Source organism: Melospiza melodia, chromosome 9, assembly GCF_035770615.1.
Source record: "Melospiza melodia melodia isolate bMelMel2 chromosome 9, bMelMel2.pri, whole genome shotgun sequence".
Taxonomy (NCBI): Eukaryota; Metazoa; Chordata; class Aves; order Passeriformes; family Passerellidae; genus Melospiza; species Melospiza melodia.
Genome location: NC_086202.1, coordinates 12,434,740 through 12,448,676, shown reverse-complemented (window position 1 = coordinate 12,448,676; position 13,937 = coordinate 12,434,740). Strand labels below are relative to the sequence as shown.

General features: G+C 44.1%; 2 protein-coding genes across 2 annotated transcripts; one reads left to right on the top strand and one right to left on the bottom strand.

Annotated features, from left to right (window-relative positions):
• Nucleotides 1–552: 552 nt before the first annotated feature.
• TAF5 (TATA-box binding protein associated factor 5) lies at nt 553–10,459 on the top strand. Its single transcript, XM_063163281.1, has 11 exons — nt 553–1,057; nt 2,203–2,443; nt 3,116–3,431; nt 4,086–4,249; nt 4,709–4,844; nt 5,349–5,469; nt 5,647–5,776; nt 6,804–6,968; nt 7,879–8,056; nt 8,195–8,372; nt 8,651–10,459. Exons 1-11 carry the CDS (start codon nt 553–555, stop codon nt 8,866–8,868), a joined length of 2,352 nt encoding a protein of 783 aa, XP_063019351.1. The 3' UTR covers nt 8,869–10,459.
• A 1,121-nt stretch (nt 10,460–11,580) lies between these two features.
• Nucleotides 11,581–13,819, bottom strand: ATP5MK (ATP synthase membrane subunit k). The gene is made up of 4 exons (XM_063163282.1): nt 13,731–13,819; nt 12,747–12,844; nt 12,526–12,655; nt 11,581–11,703 (listed from the first exon to the last, which is right to left on the bottom strand). Exons 2-3 carry the CDS (start codon nt 12,831–12,833, stop codon nt 12,554–12,556), a joined length of 189 nt encoding a protein of 62 aa, XP_063019352.1. The 5' UTR covers nt 12,834–12,844; nt 13,731–13,819; the 3' UTR covers nt 11,581–11,703; nt 12,526–12,553.
• Between the last annotated feature and the right edge of the window lie 118 nt (nt 13,820–13,937).

Genomic DNA, 13,937 nt, shown 5'->3' with positions numbered 1-13,937 from the left:
CTAATATCTAATATAAAACTGCTTTCTGTCAGTTTAAAGTGATTCTCCCTTGCTCTGTCCCTACATGTCCTTGTCCAAAGTCCCTCTCCAGCTCTCTTGTAGCCCCTTTAGAGACTGGAAGGTGCTGTAGCGTCTCCCTGGAGTCTTTTATTCTCCAGGCTGAGCACCCCCAGTCCTCTCAGCCTTTCGACAAGTATCACCGAATCTCTGTTTAACAAACAAGGTTAAAAAAGAAGCAGTATTAGAAATATCTGGACAACTCAGCGGTCCGGCCGTAATTACGTTAATTGTGCCCCAGAGCAAGGCCATGCGCGCTGCAATGGAGGGAGCCCCGCAGTGCCCATACGGTTCCGTCCCCACACACCGGCCCCGGCGCCGCCGCCCCTCTCCGTGCCTCCGCTGCCACAAAGCGCTTCCGCCAGCGTCGCAAAGCGAAGCCGCGCGCGCCTGTGGAGGCAGCGGCAGCGCTGCCCTTCCTTTGCCCTCACTGTCGCAAGGGCGGCCGCGCCTGGCGGCAGCCGTGCACCGCCGGCGAATGGAAGGCGGCGCAAGATGGCGGCGCTGCATGAGGAGCCGGCAGAGGTGGCGGTGGTGCAGCCGGACCCCGAGGCGGGGACGCCGCCGCCGCCTCCCGCGGTGCCTCCCGCCGCCGCTCCCGCCGCCGCCCCGGCCGCCGCGGCGGAGGGAGAGGCGGCGGGAGCCGGTGGGGATGCGGCACCCCCGAAGCCCGCGGCGCCGGGCCCGGCCGCCTCCCCGGCGGCGTTGGACCGGCAGACGCTGGTGGCCGTACTGCAGTTCCTGCGGCGCAGCAACCTCCGCGAGTCCGAGGAGATCCTGCGCCGCGAAGCCCGCCTGCTCGGTGACGACCTGGGTGCCGCCGCCCTCAGCCCCTCCAACGCCGGGCTCCTGGGGGGCTCTGGCAGCGACGCGGACGCCGGCGAGGCGCTGCTCGGCCGCGGCACCGGCGCTGCCGCCGTCGCCATAGGAGGCAACGTCGCCACTGTCGCGACTTCCAGCCCCGGCGTGGCTGCAGTTGCCGCCGTGCCGCCGGGGAAAGGTGAGGCCCGCGGGGCTGCGGGGTCAGTCCATTCTCTGGGCGGGAACCCCGGCAAGTGGGGAGCCCGTGTGCTACTTGCAGCCTCGGGGCTCTCCGTTATGCTGGGACACAAGAGTCGGTGTCAGGTTCTCGGTGCCACCGAGCGTCTACCCCGGCGTTCCGCGAAGTCCCTGGATGTCTCATTTCTCTATACAATCCGTGGAGAAATCCGTCTCTCCTGGAGCAAGGGAGCACGGACAGGGCGTCTCTCGCATTTGCAGGGAGCACTGCGAAGCGAGAAGTGCTCCCGTTTGTATTTGTGTCCCATCACAACCGATGGAGTAGCGGGAGCAGGAAGGTTCCATTTAAGTTAGCGGGGATCGTCCCGGTTCTGGCCGCAGGGATGAGAACAGAGGTCTGGTGTACAGGCTGCTGATGTTTTGGTGAAGGAGCTGTGGGATATTTGTAGGCGAGGCTTTTTGCATTTCTTATCGAGTTTGAGTACTTGAGATTTCCTTTGGATAATTAAATTCTAAGTGTTTTTAATCAAGGTGTTCTGTGAGGAGCTTTACTGAATAATGGAATTTCAGGAACTGTTAGTCTGAGTTCCGGTGAGTGTACAGCATAAAGTCAGCTTGTTCCTGACATCAGTAGATATGGTTGTTTTTATATAAAAGACCAAACAATGGAAGTGTGTAAAAACTGCTGTGTGGAACAGAACTGTCAGAGTGCTCAGTGTCCCTGCTCTGTGATGGCTCTGTGGTGGTCTTGCTGAATTGTTCTCTGAGTCTACTTAACTTGCTTGTCTACTGGAAGCAAAATAATTATAGTGGGTATGTCTTGCATTCTGCTCTTTGATTAAGAGTTTCTAGCCCTAGCAGTAAAATAACTCATTCTCGTGATGTTAGTGGCTTTTTCCTTTACACTTAGAATCCTGGCTGAAGTAGGCACTAAATGGGCAACAGTTGGCAGGAAAGTCCAAAAATCTGCTGGAGAGAATTGGCTGCTGGACCGATGTGCTCTTCTCACCTGCATTGTTTAGCCTTGGTGCTGAATGGGCACAGGACGTGTTTTGCTCACCTGGCCACGGGGCTGTAGCCGCTGTTTGTTTGCTGGCTCTTGCAGACTGTCTGAGCAGCTGTTGTTGTTGGCTGGTGCTTTTGCAGTCGGAGGCGCGGTGGTCGTGGAGGACCAGCCGGACGTGAGCGCGGTGCTCTCGGCCTACAACCAGCAGGGGGACCCGACGCTCTACGAGGAGTACTACAGCGGCCTGAAACACTTCATCGAGTGCTCCCTGGACTGCCATCGGGCTGAGCTGTCTCAGCTCTTTTATCCTCTCTTCGTGCACATGTACTTGGAGTTGGTCTACAATCAACATGAGAGTGAGGCAAAGTCTTTTTTTGAAAGGTAATTCATTTTCATTTGTACATTTGTGTTATTTTGTGTTTGCTACTTCAGCTAAATCTGTGAGCTATTTATATACGTATACATGCATATATATTATTCTTCTCTAAAGTTGAAGAGAATTGAAATCTCAAGTAACAGTGCCATGGGTTGTAGTAACTGTTCTTAAATTCTTTTCCAATCTCCTGTTAGAAAGATGTGCAAACTAGTGAACTGTGCATCGACAGAGTTTGAACCATGTTAATGGTGTGCTGATGGGCTCCTTGCTGCAAAAGTATCAATGAAGAGATTCTGCATCTTTAGGGAAAGATTGTGGGGGTCAGTTTTTATCATTGGAAGATTGCACTGAGATGCCACAATAATGAATGCTATAAGTATTTGCTGATATCATAGGATGTACAGTGAAATTCTTCAAATGAGCTTAAAGAAATTAATTTCTGGTTAATCTATAACTTTCTGTACTCTTACTATGTTTCACTTGTTTATCACTTGAGAAGAAAATAGAATTTAATTTGTTTCGTGGATTCAGATGAATTGTGAAATACTTCAAGCCAAAAGTATAACTTTGTTTCCCTTCAAATGGTTCTGTAAATAGTTAAAATGTCCCTTGCCATAACTATTTTATAACAAGTTGAGTGATTAAACCTTTTACCATATCTTAAATTGTTTCAATAGATTTCATGGGGATCAGGAGTGCTATTACCAGGACGACCTGCGTGTGTTGTCGAGCTTAACCAAAAAAGAGCACATGAAAGGTAACGAGACCATGCTGGACTTCAGAACAAGCAAGTTTGTGCTGCGCATTTCCCGCGACTCTTACCAGCTCCTGAAGAGGCATCTGCAGGAAAAGCAGAACAATCAGATCTGGAACATTGTTCAGGAGCATCTGTACATTGATATCTTTGATGGAATGCCTCGCAGTAAACAACAGATAGATGCTATGGTTGGAAGCTTGGCCGGGGAGGCAAAACGAGAGGCTAATAAAGCAAAGGTAGGAGACAAAGATTGTTGCACTTTTTACAAATCTCCCTGCTTTTTCTTAGTATAGATTGACAATCGTAACTGGAGATCTTCAAAGACAGTGCGAACAGAACAAAGGAAGAGAACAGTACAAACGGGTGTTGACAGGAGTAGAGAGAGATCAAGATGTATTGCTGTCAGGTAGACGAAACTGCTGAATCTTTTTGGGATACAATGTTGTGTTCAGCCCACTGAACTAAACTTAAAGTAACTCATTAATTACTTTGGAGTTTTAAAATGGACAATTTGGCTTCCTCTTTTGTACAACAGATAGCAATTTTGACTTGCTACCAGTTGTTACTAGAAGAGCTTTGTGTCTAGTACCACAGTACTATACAAATAAATGAGGTAGTGTGGGGATTGCACTTTAAGGAAGGACTAAGAGATGGTGGGAGAACTTGCAGTTGTCCAGATCAGTTGGCTGGGTAAACTAGAAGAACATGTACTACTTTCCTTATGGGCCAAGCAGTAATATATGCTGTAATGTTAAACGGGGCAGCTTTAAAGGGTCCAAGTCTATTGCTCGGACTACTACATAGAAAAGTTACCATTAAAAAAATCTGGTTTTCAGTAAGAACAGCAATTACTTTTTTTGTCTTGTGTGGTTTTTTTAATTGTTTGGTAGGTTTTCTTCGGCTTATTGAAAGAACCAGAGTTTGATGTGCCTTTGGATGATGAAGATGAAGAAGGAGAAAATGAGGAAGGAAAGCCAAAGAAGAAAAAACCTAAAAAAGATAATGTAGGGTCAAAAAGTAAAAAACAGGACCCTAATGCTCCTCCCCAAAACAGGTACCGAGGAAATAATGTGTAGAGAAGTTTTTAAAATCCAGTCTTGTTAAGCCAAATCTGCATCTCTGTTCACATGGCATTTTTATAATTTTTGGCTATTTTGGCTGTACACAGCTTTAGCCATAAGACTTCTAAGGGAGGTCATGGAACTCTTGGCTTATAACCCTCTATCGTTGCCTATCAAGTCAATCTAGATTTCCCTTGATGAACTTTTACTTGGTTACTCACTAATCTTTTCAGGTAATACTCAATTGTTTATCTTGTTCCAGTACCTGTTTGAAATTCTGAAAGCTACTGGCTCTTTTTCTCATCAGTCTTCTACATAGTCTTTCAGATTTTCTAATTCTTGTTTCTTATTTGAATACTGAGGTATGAGGTTGCATGCAAAGGTTTCACTGTGTTTGGATTAACAGTGAGGAAGGTGTTTTTACTTTGTAAAAATGTGTGTTTCTTGTGTAGAATTCCTCTGCCAGAACTGAAGGACTCTGACAAGCTGGATAAAGTCATGCATATGAAGGAAGCAGCCAGGCGAGTGCGTCTTGGGCCAGAGTGCCTGCCCTCTATCTGCTTCTACACATTCCTTAATGCTTACCAGGTTGGTAAAAGAGTTTGAGTAATGGGGCTAAGGGGATCAAAATTATGAGCATCACTCTTGCTAAAGAAAAAAGACATAACTGTGTTGGCAAGGGTAACTGGAGTATTTGGATTAAACGTTGCCAAGTTTATGTTCCAAAATGTTCAAAATTCTCTCCAAAGACTCCTTAAACTATAAAATTTCCATGCTCCTTGGTTTTGCTTGGATTTTGCTATAATTCTTTCTTTTTCTTTTTCTGTCCTAAGTGTTTCCTGCAGAACACAGTAGATGTTTTACACTGGAGTACTGGAAAGCAATACTCTTTGTCAGTTCTGACTGCACTTCATACATAAATCTTTATTTTTAATGGGGCAAGAATCTGTGTGTGTTTATGTTCATCCTACAGTAATTCTCTCTATTTTTGTAAATTAGTCAAATTACATTTTTGATAGTTTTTAGGATTTTGTAATATTTGCAATGTATAATGAGAGATTCAAACAGTATAAATGCATATTTTGTGAATAGGGTCTGACTGCAGTGGATATTACAGATGACTCCAGCATGATTGTAGGAGGCTTTGCTGACTCTACTGTCAGAGTGTGGTCTGTGACTCCAAAAAAGCTACGTAGTGTGAAAACAGCTGCAGGTAATTAAGACAATAATACTAATACTTAATAGGAGCATGCATAACTTGTGACATTTGTGTTCTGGATACTGTGCACACATTTCTAAATCTTGATACTTAACTGAGATGATGTCACGATGACATTTATCTTTGAACTTCTGACAGTTATTCTGATACATGAACTTTGAAATCTTGCAGACCTCAGTCTCATTGACAAAGAATCAGATGATGTCTTGGAGAGGATCATGGATGAGAAAACAGCAAGTGAGTTGAAGATTTTATATGGTCACAGTGGACCTGTGTATGGCACCAGCTTCAGTCCCGATAGGTAAAAGTTTACAAGCTAACTAGTTTGCTTGTCTTCAGTTTTAATTGCATGCTCCTGAATGAGAACATATTCTTAATGCAGCTTTTTCCAGGTTAAAGCAATTCTTGCTCATGTAGCTTGTAAGAAACTGTGTAAATGCTCGTAAAGTTCAGAGTGTTGAGCTTTGTCAGCTATTACTGAAATCAATTATAGCTGAGAATACAGCACCATTTTGGAAATTTAGGACTTAAATGACAAAACTACAGTTTTGCAAACTGTAGTTTAAGCTAGGTTTTAACTGAGTGATACATAGAAAAAGTACTTCAGCATTGATATAACTCAGAGTGTTGCAAAACTTAGTCTCAGTAGCACATCATTGTACTTCAAGTTTCCCATATTCTATTGAGACTTTATTTTCAGAATGTATGGAACAGAATCTTTAAAATAAGAAATTATAAAGCTTTGTGTAACAATGGGAGTCTGGACAGTGGAAAAGAGGTTTAAATATCTCAGGTTTTGGTTTTGCTTGTGCTTAGTCAGAAAGCAGCCACCACAGAAACACAACTGAGAAGTAAACATTGTGGGGAAAAAATATAGTTTATAATTATAATTGAGAATGAGAGCATGATATGAATTCTCTTTCAGGGAATCATGAAATTTCGTTCAGAGTTGTAATAGAAGATCTTTTAAAAAATAATATAGCATAGCAGTTTACTAGTAATTTTTTCCCTGTAACTGGGATTCCTGAGTAAAGACCACCTCTGTGGTGTGTTTGTTGGTTCCACCGCCCCCCCCCCCAATATTAAGTGCCATCAGAATTAATCATGAATGTAAAATCATCTCTTTTTTTGCATAAGGGCCTAGGGTTCTGCCTGAATTGGTTATTGCTGCTTACTGCACTAAAATGATGATTTATGGGTGACATGCCAAACTGGTGCTGATGAGGGGACACTTCTATCATGGACATTTTCCAGTGTTTATGCAATATTTATACAGCCCCTGTGTGAGTTTGATATATATTGATATGTATATGTTTCTCCTGTGACAGGAACTATCTCTTGTCCTGCTCTGAGGATGGCACTGTGAGATTGTGGAGTCTCCAAACATTCACGTGTTTGGTGGGATATAAAGGACACAATTATCCAGTTTGGGATACACAGTTCTCTCCTTATGGTTATTACTTTGTGTCTGGGGGACACGACAGGGTGGCTCGGTAAGAAACTGCATGTGTTTTTTACTTATCTGGGTCAGTTTTTGGTGGATCAACCCTGAAATTCATTAGCTGATATACTCTTGTCTACTCTATTACTCAAAATAAGTTTTATGTCAGTTAAAATACTGAGCAAATGTTAATGCAGTTTTACTATTTTTTTCAACACACATTATCTCATGGTTTTTCTATTTTTTTCAACATACATTAGTAATACCTGATGACTAAAGAGATGGTGTCCTCCTAAGTGACCCTCTGATTAGAAGTATTCTCTTCTAATTGTTGGAACAGCTTGACAGAATATTCTTTATTTCTCCATTCTAAAAAGTGTATTTTCCCAAAAACACCCTGCTAATTCAGTAAACTGACCCATAAGAAATCACTCCAAAATTAATTTTTTTTCCTCATTGTGCAACCAATCATTGAATCATGGAACAGTTTGGGTTGGAAGGGACCTTTAAAGGCCATCTAGTCCAACGAGCAGGGACATCTTAAGCTAGATCAGGCTGCTTAGAGTCCCATCCAACCTGACCTGGAATGTATCCAGGGATGGGGCATCTCCCACCTCTCTGGGCAACCTGTGTGTTTCACTACCCTCATTGTAAAAAATGTCTTCCTAATATCTACATTAAATCTACCTTCCTTTAGTTTAAAATCATTATCCCTTGTCCTGTTGCAATAGGCCCTGATAAAAAGTCTGTCCCCATCTTTCTTCTAATCCCCCTTTAAGTACTGTAAGGCCACAAGGTCTCCCCAGAGCCAACTCTTCTCCAGGCTAAACTGTTGTCCTTTCCTAATTGCAGAGGTACTTCAGCCCTCTGAGCATTTTTGTGGCTTCCTCTAGAGTTGCTCCACCAGATACAGAGACTGAACTTCTTTGGGGCTCTTTTATTAATGCAGCTTTTCTTTTCAGTCTGTGGGCAACAGATCACTACCAGCCATTACGGATCTTTGCTGGCCATCTGGCAGATGTGACGTGTACCCGATTTCATCCAAACTCCAACTATATTGCTACAGGCTCAGCAGACAGGACTATAAGGCTCTGGGATGTTTTGAATGGAAATTGTGTAAGAATATTCACTGGACATAAGGTAAAGGCAGATCACTGACAGTGTGAAAGTGATTTTATTTCTATGCTGAGATTCTAAACAGTTCTGAACACAGCTTGACTGACTGAATGTGAGTAGTCTTAATTAACTTGTTTTGCTGCCTCCCCATGTCTGTTTCAGGGACCAATTCATTCATTGGCATTTTCTCCTAATGGACGATTCCTGGCTACTGGAGCAACAGATGGAAGAGTTCTGCTGTGGGATATTGGACATGGCTTGATGGTTGGCGAATTGAAAGGGCACACAGACACCATCTATGCGCTCAGATTCAGTAGGGATGGGGAGATTTTAGCATCAGGTAAAGTTCACCAGAACAGTGAAGTGTCCATTGTATTCCATAATTCTGAAGAGGAATTATAGAATTGAGAAGGACAAAGTAGCATCACTTGCTTAGCAAAAGCAACAAGGACTAGTAACTTATCTGTGCATTCAGTATGCTGTATGAGGCTTGCTATAGTCTTTTGCTGAGCTTCAATTTCTGTTAACTTGCTGCCCAGAACCATTTTTTATATTTTATTTTATAACAAAAGACTTTAAACTGGTTTTTTTTGTTTTTTTTTTTTTTTTTCTTTTTAGGTTCAATGGATAACACAGTTCGTCTGTGGGATGCTGTGAAGGCATTTGAAGATTTAGAAACTGATGACTTTACTACAGCCACTGGACACATAAACTTGCCTGAAAACTCACAGGACTTGCTACTGGGCACATACATGACTAAATCAACCCCAGTTGTTCATCTCCATTTCACACGCAGGAACCTGCTGCTGGCTGCGGGAGCCTACAGCTCACAGTAGATCAGGAAGCTGAGACTGACTGTGCCAAGTCATTGCAGTAGTGACCTCAGGATGTGAGACCAGAGGGAATGTCTTGAACAGAAGGATCCCACGAGTCCATTGCAAGGAGTATGAAACTGTAATTTATGCAAGCAGCATTTCTCAGTTCTGCTGTTTCATATTTATCTGCAGTTTGAAAATGCTGGAGATTGACAAGACATTGTGGCTGTAAAAGAAGGAACTGTTCGTGGTGCTTTTGGTAACATAGATATGTACATATGAAATGAGCCATCTCTTCCCAGAGGTGGTACTGAGCTCTGCTGAAACTTGTGAAAAGTTAACAGCCTTTACGTGTGTTCTCAGATTTTTTTAAAGCACTTAATTTATGTATAGCAAATGTTTCATCAGTCTCAAACACAAGCAAAACTGTCCATTTTCAGAAAAGAATGTAGTTTGATTCACTACAGCCTGGGCTGGGCAGCAGGCGTGGTGAGATCACAGCAGCAAGCTGGGAATTGACGGAGCGGGCCCGGCAGCCCGATGCTTGTGGGGAACTGCCAAGCTCCATGCACTGCTTGTATGCAGCCAAGTACTGAGTCCTGAAGAGATTTCAAACTGGTGCGCTCTTCTGAGGTGTCAGAAACACAGATCTTGTTACTGTTTTCAAAGGTAGCCAATGCTGTCAGTGTGACAAGCAACCAGAAGCGCAATGTGAACTTTATTTACTTTCATACTTTATTGTATGAGAAAACAAAAAAGGGGAACTGACGCACAACTGAAATAGTCACTATTAAAAAAAGTGGACTTGAACCCTTTACTTTGTGTTAGCTGTAAAAGAACATAAATAACCTGTATCCTTTCTGCATAAGGTTTAATATAAAAAACCCCAGTAAAATTAGCCAAGAAATTGAAACATTATAGCAGCAGGAAAGGATAAATGTGTGGTCAGTTTGCTCTTGAAAGGCCAGCTTGTCTGCTGAGTGACAATTCCTATCCATGAAAAGATTGTACCCAGTGAGTCCTCCTGGACTACCAATAAAGCTGTGTTTTATTTTTAAAGAAGAGTAAAACATGCAGAACATTGGGAAGAATGTCTGTGTCTTTGAACCAAAACCTCCATCACCAAAGGCCAGGTCCAACGTGGCTTGGGTTTGGGTTGGTTTTGGTTGTTAATCTCTTTCAAGATTTGTGCAGAGAAATCGGTTTTGTGTTCCTCATTACTTCACAGTAAGGACTTGGACACTTGAACAATCTACTGGCTCTCTAGTGAAAATGAAAACAAGACCTGTCATTTCTAACGTAAACTAAATGGAGAACTACCTCCTCTTTCATCTCTTGTTTGCTCCTACAGGCATTATACATGAAAATAAAGTGTGGAAAATTCACTAGGAAGCTCTCCTAGACATTTTCTTCAAAGAAAAAAGGGTAAAACGTAATTATTTTGATTTTTTTTGTGTGTAATGATACCTCAACAAAATTTCCTAGCTCTCAATGTGTCCAGTTAGATTTAAGTACAATTTTTGACAGCTTAAAGAAAACACTGCCACATTCTGCCTTTGTATTTTGTACAGTTTTATACTTTTGATATAATAATAAATACTAAAACCATTTAGTTTGTGTCTATATGTTACAAGAAGATATTTACTTCCCTTCATGGCTGGAATAGAAGCAAGAGCAGTTTGTAACTGTGACAACTTTGCTAAGAGAAACAAAGTAATCAGAAATGTTTAAGTTGATGAGTAGCCAGTCCATATAAATCTTGTTCTAAAGGAAGACTACAGATTCTAGCTCCTGCCATTATTACACTCTTAACAGCCACCATTCTTTAAGGGGGGAATTAAATACAGCTGAAGCCATCTCTGCAAACACTCAGGAGGGAAAGATGACCAGATTTGTTCAGCAGGCACAGCATGCAGAAAAATGGCTTTAAGAAAAAATGAAGTAGGGAGAGCATCAAGACCCTGTAATTAATGTTTCCATTTTTCCAGCAATCATTCCTAGCTCCTGCTGCCCTCAGTTTGGGAAGTAAACTATTTGCAAGCTTTAGCATCGTTCAACCCCTGCTGCTGGCACATTCCCACATCAGCATGACTGTGACATCTAAGGAAGGTATCAAGTGTTAACTGAGCTATAGAAAGACACTGTGGAGAATGCACCAGACACATTTGAGTGTTGGGCAGGGAGGAGGCTGCACACACCTAACTGTGGTAGAGCATCTCCTTTCACAAGAGACAGGGAAAGGAATCACTGGACTATTTGGGTCACTCTTTATGAATGTGGAGAGTTACAGGAGCTTAACATTACTAGACTAAGCTATTTTCTTTCTTCCCTCTGCAAGAGAAACCAGTAACAGAAAAAGCTCAAATACCATAACTGGGTCAGCCTATTTCAGAGGTTTTCCATCAAAACCAAAGAGGTTCTGTGCAAAATACAGACACCTGAGGCAGAAGATGTCACAGTTTCCATGTAAGCTACTAGCTTGGAATGCAAAAAGTGGGAGCAACCAGATGGCTGCAAACCATGCAAGCTGTGGCACAGATGTGTGGAGATGCCTGGATCAGCTCCAGGCCCTGTGCACTGTAATGGCCCTGAGGTCCTGCCTGGTGCTCAGAACTCCTCAGGATGTGTTACAACAGCAGCAGAGTTGAGACAGCAATGACACAATCAGATGCTCCATCTCTGCTACAAGCAACTATTTTTGACAAAGGAAGAAAAATGAGAAGTACCACACTCTGGCTTTTTTGGACCATTTCATATTTCCAATAAAACAAGTAATTATTGATATTTTATTAGCCACAACAGGTCATCAGCCTGCATTACACTGACACAGATTGGGGGTTCAGACATGCCAGGAACCTGCCAAGAGAAGAAAGGTCAAACATAGCAATTCTTGCACGATGTTAACTGAGCATCCCCCTGCCCCAAGCCCAAACTATTTTAGCTACAAGCAGCCAGATTTCAGCACACCCAGGAAGAAGTGGCTGATGTCCCCTTAACACACAACCTTTTACTATTGTTTTATACCCCTATCTTCAGGCTATGAGGACAGCCCATAGGTTTTCCCAAAGTGCTATTTTGGTGAAAATTCTTTATTTGAAAGTGGCCCCAAAATTTTGTAACACTTGGTTGTTGCTATACAAGTCCAGTCATTTCTGCACGGGCCTTGAATAATCATGTGTGCAACATGCACAGTTCCATCATATGGTGTTCCTGTACTCTGTTCAAATGAAGGTCTTAACAGACTGCATTAATCTCTACTTTGAATTTTAATACAGTAAAGAAATAAGTCCTTAAGTACTACTTCATTATTTCCATAACCTACAAAGAAAGTTATCCCTATTTTACAGCAAAAGGGCAGCCCAGAGGGACTTAGTATTCATAGGCAAAGCTTGATGTGTATTGCTGCAACATCCTTCTGTTCCTCCTTCCCTGCATCCCACCCCTAGTCCCATTTACCATGTCAGAAGAAAAGAACACTGTATCCCATACTTTCTGCACCTTTAATAACCCACTTCATTCAGAATGCCCCCAAATAACGTAATGCTATAGATTATTTGAGGTTTAAAATAATAAATAGGAAGTTCATGTGCCTCTGTTTCTGTCTCCCATTACACTGCATTATTGGCAATGCTTCCTGACCTGGCACTGAAGCATTTTGGAGGAACATCAGCCACTTACTTGTCACTTGGAACATCAGCCATTGTCACTAGCTGTCACACTTATCTGTCACAGCAGGAGCTTGCTTCTTAGGCCTAAACTTGAAATACAAGACAAGGAGTGCAACACTTGTGTACGTTGCTATTACATACTGGAAAAACAGAAAAGTTAAATTTAGTTTCAGTCTAAGACCCAGAAAAAAACATTATACAAGACTACAAAACAATGTACTTAATACATACATTCCTCCTGCCTATCATGGTATGGGAATTGAAGTACTTCTGAAATCCAGTGAACTGGTGTTGAGATCCCGAGTCATGGCCAGCCATGGCTGCTTGTCCTAACAAACAGGACAGGACAGGGAATTAATTTAACGTCACTTGGACAGGATCAATAGAAAAATCAAACTAATCACACTGAGCTTCATAATTCCATTGTCTGCTCCCAAATCTACTTTCAGGATGTTTGACAAGTAGTGGATACACATAAGGAGTAGGCACATCCAGAGCATTCTTTCCTGAGGTACAAAACTGGTGATAGGTGCAGACAAGCAAATAAAGGGTTCACTGCACAATAAACGCAGAATCGTTTTTTAATGTTTAGAGATAGAAGAGGATGTCATGTTTAGGACAAACATTTGCTGCTTATCTTCTGCCTCCCCCCAGGGGCACCCCACACCCGACACAGATCCCCAGCCCGGCAGATGCTGCAGCCCCGGAGCCCCTGCAGCACACACGGACTGCGCTGCGGTCACTAACACAGCTCCTGTGTGCCATCCAGCTCTTATCCAAGCCAATCCACAGCGCTATCGCGGGTGTACAACCAGGTAAGTGTTAGCCGACTGTGCCATAGGTAAAAAGCCTAATGAAACAGCCCCTCTAAACGTGCCACAAACTGTTGTCAAAGACTTGAGAAGCCAAGGTCATCTTTTGTCGTGCCTGACCGATGCAAAACCCTGGGCAAGAGCCGAGGGGCCCTTCCGAGGACGGGAAGGCAACCCATGGAAGCACGAGTCCCGTTTTGCGGGGGAGCCCGGTGCCCTTGCCCGGCTACAGCCGCGACCCCGCGCTCGCGTCGGGCCGGGGAACGGACGCGGCAGCGCCCGGGACTCGGAGGAAGCCACGCCGCGGCTGGAGGTCACGGGTGCCCCGACGCTGCGGAGAGGCGCCATCCCCCCCGGCAGGACCAGGATGCAACCCCACCGCGCCCGAGCCGCCCCTCCGTACCTGGGCCGCCGCCGCCGCCGCCGTCCCGACCGCGCTCTGCCCTTCGCCTCTGCCCTCCCACAAGATGGCGGCCGCGGGCGGCGCGCGCAGCCCCCGGGAGCGCCGATTGGCTGCGGGCCCCGGGGCGCAGCCTGACCCCGCCCCCTCCCCGCTGAGGCGCGGCTGCGCCACTTCCGGGCGCCCTTTGCCCTCAGCCCCGTGTGCCGC

Coding starts and splice junctions, on each gene's coding strand:
- TAF5 (XM_063163281.1), top strand. CDS start 553: ATGGCGGCGCTGCATGAGGAGCCGGCAGAGGTGGCGGTGGTGCAGCCG. Junction 5,777..6,803: donor ACCAGCTTCAGTCCCGATAG/GTAAAAGTTTAC, acceptor CTCCTGTGACAG/GAACTATCTCTTGTCCTGCT. Junction 8,057..8,194: donor GAATATTCACTGGACATAAG/GTAAAGGCAGAT, acceptor TGTCTGTTTCAG/GGACCAATTCATTCATTGGC.
- ATP5MK (XM_063163282.1), bottom strand. CDS start 12,833: ATGGCTGGCCATGACTCGGGATCTCAACACCAGTTCACTGGATTTCAG. Junction 12,656..12,746: donor CCATGATAGGCAGGAGGAAT/GTATGTATTAAG, acceptor CTGTTTTTCCAG/TATGTAATAGCAACGTACAC.